We start from the raw sequence: 7,756 nt of genomic DNA, 5'->3' as shown, positions 1-7,756 counted from the left end.
TTATTAGGTGCCAGGATTATACTAAGAAATTTGTGAACTCACGAATCCTTATAACATTCTTGGGAGGTAGATATTACGGTCTCTTTTTTTCAGATGGGGAAACTGGGGCACAGAGAGGTTAAGAGTCTTTCCCTTGTCACACAGCTAGTGTCAGAGCCAGGGTTCTAGTCCAGACCACTTGACTCTGTAACCCATGCTCTGAACCACTGTATCATAGTAATAAGACAACATGCCACATTAGAGGGACTAAAAATGAAATACTCTGGGTCCCTGACCTCCAGAGGCCCATGATCTAGGTAACCTCTGAACAGGAAGCCCAGGAGACCTTGCACCCCCAAACCCCACTCAGAAAACTGATTGCTCATGCAGAGAATGCATGCTGACAAATCTTGAATTTACTGAGCCCTTCACATAATCTGGCCAGTTGTCCCCAAAGGATTTCAATCAGGAGTTCTTATAAGAAACACCTGGGAAACTTCTCTAACATCACAAGCCCTGGCACCAGTCCTGACCTGAATCACAATGTCTGGGGGGGGGGGGGGAAGGGGGGATGGTCATGTATGTATTTTTTAAAAGGTTTTCATGTGACTTGGTTAAGAAACACTGCTAAAAACCATTAACACAGGTTGGAAATCCCAACACTTTAGCATCCAACTATATCTCCCCACTTCTTCAGAAACTGATGTTTGGTTCAAAATATGTGGTCACCTCTATTAGGATACTACCTAGGTTTAGATTCTGGGTCCTCTGATACTAGGGATAGCAGTGACTGGTCATGAGCTTCATTAACACACTGAGAAAACTCAGCACCAGCCCCTCACACAGATGATGGGAAATTGTTTTCTATTCCCTGAATGACACAGACCCAAGCCAGACTGGGTTTTGAATCAGCAGTTTTCACTCATGCCAGTGTTCTCCTAGGTTGAGGTCAACCCCAGGATTGTTATGGGCAGAGCAAAGAGAATGTGGTGGGACTTATCCTAGAGGATCACTGTGTACAGCCGTACAAGATGTGCGTTGTACAAAGGCATCAGGCTAAGGAGGGAATTGAGGGCAGACATCCAATCTGCACACTAGGCTGTACCGTACATGCTATGCAGGACCTATTCTACAATTCTTCTAGCCTCTACTTCTCAAAGTGCCATTAAGTCCGGAGATTCAGCCCCCAAGGAACTCTGAGGTATATGCCGCCATCATCATTTTCCACTTTTTATGCTCCCCAACTTCCTCCCAAACAAGTACCAAGAAAGAACCAAAGTCTTCAGAAAAATCATATTTTTTGATCATATTTATTCAAAATTACAAAAATAGATATAAATAAAAATAGCAGAATATAATTATTAAATATTCAGTGTATAGGAGTGGTCCTCACTTCACCCAGTGAGGATTGGATAGACTCAGCTGAAAGGTCAGAAGGAATAACTGGCCAAGAAAGAACATCTATGTAAAAGTGAAACTGAAAATTTAGTGCTGGTCACGGGCCATGCCCCAGAATGATACATTCATAGGCATCACATGAGAGACTCAAAAGGACATAGGAGTCCATGACCTCTCCAGACAGACCATTCTATGTGGCATCATAGTCCATTCAGTTTAGGAAAATATCTAGACTTGCAGTCAGACACAGGAATACCAGCTGTTACTCATTCACACTGACACAGCCTGTGCACGGGTGTGCAAACATACATACACATATATAATATTTCCTGATACATTCATGGAATGTCAGAGCCCTTCCCTAAGTCATTAGTGTCTCCACTCCCCAAACCACTGTTCCACAGTGGCCGAGTTCACTCAAAAGACCTCAGTTCTGTTCTACTTCCTAATTGAGAAATTGTTCCTTTCCCCAACAGTGGGTCTCATGAATGCCCACTGTTGGGGGAGCTGGCTCTCCTTCTAGCTGTGCACAGGAAATGGCATTTTTAACTCCAGGAGGCTTTAGTTCCGAAAAAGACAAACTACTGGTCAATACCATCCTGGGTCAGAACGAGCCCTCCATCCTGGCCACAGAGGATCTGGGCACTCAGCACCCAGGCCTGTATCTAAGGATAAAGCTATTGTTGCTCACCCTGGCGGGCGGCACATGCAAAACCATCTCTGCAGAGCCTATCTTCCTCAGTTTCTTCCTTATATATAGCTGATGCAGATGGTTCTACTGCAAAAACGACAGCATGGGAGTGGGTGGTACCCTTCTCTTCCCTTGGCTCCCTGGGGAGCCTCACAGGTCTAGGCCATTCTGCTCCCCAGTGTGCCTTTGGATCCAAGGCAGGAAGCCTGAGACTCTTGTGTAGACGCCCGGCTTGTCCTTCATGGCACATCCACTGCCCCAGCTCACAATCCCAGTCAGAGTCAGGCGGCCGTGGATAGAGCAGACCAGAGGGCCCCCAGAGTCTCCCTGTTAAGCCAAAGACACAAAAGGTGAGCCCAGAGAGAAGTGAGGAGGGGGCCATCTGATCCAATCACCCAATCATACGCAAGAGAGAGAGAGAAGGGAGAGTTTCTTAGAGTCAAAATCCTTAGTGACTCCCCACTTTCTACCACATAAAGTTTAAAATGCTCTGCTTGTTTTTCAAAGCCCTGCTATCTGCCACAATTCCATCTACATTCTCAGATCCTTTTCCTCCCCATCCTGGACTATGCCATGTTCACCCATTTTTGTATCTTTCAACTGGAACATTTTCCTTTCTTCCCTAGACCTCCTCAAATCCCTGCAGAGTCACATTCTCTTTAAAGCCTTCCCTCCAGTTGGCACTCACCTTCTGCTCCCAAACGTCTAATCATTTACAATTCATACCACACCCTGAGCACTGAGTTGTATTGTTTTCTATTGTTTTCCTCTTTCTTGTGGTCTTATTTCTTTCCCTCCCCAGTGCAAAGTGTCTAGCACAGAGCCAGGCTCACAGCAAATGTTTGGGAAACATATAAGGGTTAGTTTAAACTAAGACCTAAGCTCCTAATACTGGCTTCTTTGGTTGGACAGAGGCTCCCCAAAGCTGGCAGGTACAGGCCCAGGAGCCCTGGGGAGGTTTGGGGGTGACAAGGAGAGAAGCTAGAACTCTCACCTGGCAGGAATCTGTTTCCCATTGTGGGTCAGCAGCACACAGCATTTTGGTGGTGATTTCAGAGCCGTAGTAGTGGGGCTGCTGACACTCCTGGTAGGAAATCAGCTTCACAGAAGTCATTTTCAGCTGCTCTGGATAGAGATAGTCAGCTGGAGGGAGGAAACAAGGAGAAGTTTACATTAAGCTGTATATGTCTAGTCTTTCCACTGGGACTCTCTGCTGGAGTGAGGACCAAAAAGTGTCCTCACCAGGGAAAACCTTTATTCATTTCCACCCAAATCTGAGCCTTTACTCCATGTATAGCCCCTCACCCCCCATCTATTTACCTTTATGGCCCATTACTCCCTAAACAGGGCTCCCTACTCCATCCCTGGACCCGTCTGCTACCTCCACAACGCTCCCATCTCCATCTCTACGGTCCTCTCTTGATCAAGTTGAGTTCACTTCCAGGTTACAACCCTCCCTCAGAACCCTCTCAGCCAGCCCCAAATGTCACTTACTGGTATTCTCTTTTCCAAAGCCAGTGATCTCACAGCTTGTGCCAAAATGAGCATCACCATACGATGGGGGCAAACAGATGGTTTGTATGGACCTGGATGGCTGTGCACACTGGCCTGTGTTGGATCTGATCTTCAGCAAGGCTGGCGGAGGAGGGAAGCAGGAGAGGTCAGGGGGAAAGATCTCCACCTGGTCAGTTGGTCACCATGTTTCGCCTCCAAATGCTGAAGGACTGGCTGTCTATCCCTAAATCGGTTAGGGTCAGAGATCATCCTGGAAAGTCTGCCTGTAGCTTATTACCTGAAACAAGTCTCCCCTGTCCCATGTCTCAAGGGCTTTGTTACAGCTGCCAACAAGAGCTTGGCCAGCCAGAGCCGCTGTATACAGCCATATGGTTGTTTTCTGTGAACAGCCCTGGCTGATGTAGATGAGCTGAATTCAGCCCAATGCTCTAAGTTGCAGATCCTGGGACAGGCAGAGGTTGTATCCAACAAAAGATGGGGCCTCCCAGCCCAAGCCATATGCCCACAGGGTCACTGCCATCCATAGGAGGCTAAATGTTTGAAAATTTAAAGACTCTGCAGAGGAGCAGCAGGCCCTTCACATATGTCCTTTTGTTATATAAAGTAGGCTTTTCAGTTCCCCTACAACCTCAACCCCCCACTTGGTTCTCTTTTTGGACCCCTCTTCCTCCAACCATCATCATTATGGCAGATAAGGGTTTTCTACTCACCGATATCATTGTGGTGAGCAAGAGTGTCAGCACTATAGTCCTCATGCAAGATGAGATTTTCCACTTCAAACTTCATCTGCCCAAGTGTATCGGAGTTAAGCTTTGACCGACCCAGGTAGACAATGTAGTCCTCCTTCTTCGGGTTATTACTGTGGGAGGGGAGACCTGTTAGATAGTCTGATCTCATGAGATCTTGTCACTTCCCCTCCACAGCGAGCTCAGAGCATGACTTGTCCCCAAGGCCATGGGCCACATGGAGAGGGGCTAAGGGGGTAGAATTTAAGCGGAATCCTTTGCTGGGAAGGAGAATGGGATGTGTCTGGGGTAAGGTAGGAGGGTCAGGGAGAAGAGACAGAGGGACGTACATGAAGCAATGTGTGGCGCTGACCACCCAGCAAGGACTGATGAGGCTGCCTCCGCACAAGTAGGTGACAGAGCCTCCACGGTGCCTCCTATAGATGGCTGCAAACCAAGGCTGGTTCTCGATGGTGGTGAATTCTCCCCCAATAATCTTAAAGCGAGGCCTCAGAGCCTTCTGGCCACACTGAAACTCTGCTGTTTTTGGAGGAGACAGGGGACTTTTTCCTGGAGGAGACAGGGGACGTTTTCCTGGAGGAGAAAGAGAGAGATGTCTTGGGGAGGCAAGTAGGATAGTGTCCCTCTCTTGTCCTTTGACCTCCCAGTTTTTCAAAGCCGGGCAGACCTCCCTCCTCAACTCTCCTGATGGAATAAGGCGATGTATGAGGCTGTCCCCTTCCACCCTACTGTCATAAATAGGTCAGTGACACTCACCAAAAGAGCAGTCGTGCACCATGCACTGTTGGACAAGCTGGTTTAAGCCAACCTGCACATAGCACCATGGCTTTCTCTGGTTGTCCGGGTTCCTGGTAACACAGAGGGGAAGGTGGGGGGGGGGTTGTCATTCCAACCCAGAATACGTTTCCTTCCCCTCCAGGGAAAACTCAGCCAGAGGCCTTGCTTTTCTCATGCTACGATCAGTACTCTTGAAACACAGGATGGTACCAAAGGTTCCTGTGTGGCTACGGGAGGGTCTTTGTTGCCCCACCTCACCTGCAATAATTGTGTTTCCCCAGGCCCAGCTGAAGGGCATCAGATCGGAGGGCATGGTACTCTTTCAGAAGAACGGCAGCAGAGTTCCAGGCCAGGCAGGGCCGGCCCACGATGTCGGTGTTGGCCTTCCCTCGGTAAGAGTGACCATTCCCCTGATAGCAGGTTTTCGATGTATCTAAGGAAGAATGTGAGGATGAGAGATATTAGAAAGAGGAGGAAATTCAGACAGGTGTTTTAGAGATCCTGTCAGGCCTTGCATGATTTCAGACCTGGGAGAAAACACTAGAAAGGATCTCCTTCCATCCCCACCCCACATTTGTGCAGCCACAGATTCATGAGACAGTGTGTCTGTGTACATCACATGGGGATCAAGATGTCCTCCACTCTACCTCCAGCCTTAACTCCTGCCTGCTCTTACATCCCACCCATCTCTCCCTGTCCCCAAATCTCTGGTGTCCCCTGCTCCCCAGTTAGAGTCAGGATATCCATACCTATCTCACAGTGTTCTCCTTGGAATTTCTTTGGACAGCTGCATCGCTGAATGTTGGAGAAGTACTTGTAGGACACACATGTTCCTCCATTCAGGCAACCGCAGTTTGCTGGAGAGCACAGAGGTGGAGGGGTAAGCAAGGAGTGTGGGAGGAGGCAAGGGGGGAGCCAGCCCTGCAACAGGGTCAGGGAGGGGCTGCCCCCTGAGGCTTTTCCAAGATGTCTGTACTGCCAGATATTATGCAAGGGGTGGATACTCACATGCATCAGACACTGGATGAAGTTCGTGGCTGCCCTGGAAATGATGAGAGGGAGGGGAAAGTTCATCAAAGGTGTCATGCTCCTGGGACCCAAGGGGAAGGATAAACTGGCCTCCTGCCAAATCTCACCTTTTCCTCCAGCTCCCTCTGTCTTCACCTTGTTCATATCTAACTAGCCCTCAAATGGAAGATCATAGGTTTCAAGCAGGGAGAAATGGATTGACTCAAGCAAGCTAGGGTGCAAGAGAGCTAGGCCAGCCTCTGCAGTTTCTTCTTCCCTTGGCTGAAGGTGTGAACTCCCTTGGTTCTCAGGGTCCCCACAGCCACACCTGTCCTATTTTCCTGAGAGGCTAGCCCCCTGTAGATGGAATCCAGAGGACCCCAGCTCCCTATGCACCGCTCTCCTTCCTTCCCCTGACGCTGTTCAGGAGTCCTGCCAAGCCCCCTCCCGCCGCCATAAGTCAAAGCGGGGAAGCCACTTACTTCGGAGTCGCTCACCACCAGGACACAGAGGAGCAGGCAGGTCATCAGGATTCTCATGGTGGCCAGGCTGGGGCTCTAGACAGCACTCTACAAAGGAGGGAGAAGTCAACTTGAGGAAGGAGCAGAGGAGAGAGAAGGCGTGCCGGGTGGGTCACCGCAGTTCAGAACAGAAATTCCAAGGTCTCCCCAGAGGCGCGCCTGCGGTGACCAGGCTTCCCAGGCCCCGCCGCCTCTCCTCGCTGGAGGCTCAGGGGTTCCGGCACCCGAAGGGGATGCACAGGCACCGGGAGCGGTGACTCGGACTCTGCCGCTGCGGAGCCGGGCCGCTGGGGCAGCCGGGGTAGGGGGAAGGGAAACCCGCAGGAGCAGCCCTGCGCAATCAGGGTGGCCTGCACTCACCGGCGGCTACGGCAGGAGGGACTCGGCGCTGGGACGGCAGAGACAGGTTGACACTGAAATCCGAGGGGCTCTGGGGCTCCAGCAGTTGCGCTGTGCTGCTAGCCCGCCGCCGGGCTCTATATCAGGACCCGCCCCAGCCCTGGCCCCGCCCCAGCCTGGGATCTCCCCAACCCCTCCCTTCTCTCCGCTTCCCTGGGGAAGTGTGTTTCCTCAACCTTGTCTGAGAATGAGGGGCTGCGCGGTCCCCAGGGGAGGGGACGTACGAGGTCTGAAAACAGAGACACAGAGGCATCTAAATTCCTCGCCCTCTCCTCCCATTCACCTGTCCTGGGCCCCATCCCAGTGCATGGGGCCTCCGAATTGCTCTTGGGAGACTCTCCGTCCAGCTCTGATGTCTCTCCCCAGATCCCCTAAACAGCTCTTCTCCAGTCTTTACACCTTTGGGCCCCAAACCCTAACCCTAACCCTGGGAGAATGATTCGGACCACTGGGTGTGGGGTCATAGTCCGCAGCTCAGAGAGCGAAGTCTGTTTCTCAACGTGAAAATGCACGTGACACATGCTTGCTTACTCCCGCTAACAGGAGCTGTTGAATCGCAGCTCCCCGAAATTCATCAACACAACCAGTGGATAAGACAAAGTTGAGTTTATTGCTTACCGTCCTAAGGGCAGGAGCAGCGGGTAGGCAAGATCGGATTTTATTGAGAATTTAGAGTTTGGTTTAACTTAAGGGTAGCCTTTCAAAGTGAGGGCTTGGTAAGG

At 50.5% G+C, this 7,756-nt stretch overlaps 1 protein-coding gene across 2 annotated transcripts; it reads right to left on the bottom strand.

Moving 5' to 3' along the window:
- Positions 1-1,273: 1,273 nt before the first annotated feature.
- On the bottom strand, positions 1,274-7,444 carry PLAU (plasminogen activator, urokinase). Of its 2 annotated transcripts, none has more exons than XM_045040993.1 (11): positions 7,318-7,444; positions 6,597-6,683; positions 6,115-6,148; positions 5,856-5,963; positions 5,365-5,539; positions 5,086-5,177; positions 4,659-4,902; positions 4,294-4,442; positions 3,563-3,703; positions 3,063-3,211; positions 1,274-2,395 (listed from the first exon to the last, which is right to left on the bottom strand). In XM_045040993.1, exons 2-11 carry the CDS (start codon positions 6,651-6,653, stop codon positions 2,219-2,221), a joined length of 1,326 nt encoding a protein of 441 aa, XP_044896928.1. In that variant the 5' UTR covers positions 6,654-6,683; positions 7,318-7,444; the 3' UTR covers positions 1,274-2,218. The 2 variants fall into 2 exon arrangements, with proteins under 2 accessions (XP_044896928.1, XP_006937958.1); XM_006937896.3 differs by lacking the exon at positions 7,318-7,444 and adding an exon at positions 6,996-7,135.
- Positions 7,445-7,756: the final 312 nt, after the last annotated feature.

This window comes from Felis catus, chromosome D2 (genome assembly GCF_018350175.1).
Source record: "Felis catus isolate Fca126 chromosome D2, F.catus_Fca126_mat1.0, whole genome shotgun sequence".
Classification (NCBI taxonomy): Eukaryota; Metazoa; Chordata; class Mammalia; order Carnivora; family Felidae; genus Felis; species Felis catus.
This window is presented reverse-complemented; position numbering and strand designations above follow the sequence as displayed.

What these genes read in the sequence shown, in the direction of transcription:
- PLAU (XM_045040993.1), bottom strand. Translation starts at nt 6,653, where the DNA reads ATGAGAATCCTGATGACCTGCCTGCTCCTCTGTGTCCTGGTGGTGAGC. An exon ending in TCATCCAGTGTCTGATGCAT is followed by an intron (nt 5,964 to 6,114) that starts GTGAGTATCCAC and finishes TGTGCTCTCCAG; the next exon opens with CAAACTGCGGTTGCCTGAAT. An exon ending in AGCGCCACACATTGCTTCAT is followed by an intron (nt 4,443 to 4,658) that starts GTACGTCCCTCT and finishes CCCCTCCCACAG; the next exon opens with TAATAACCCGAAGAAGGAGG.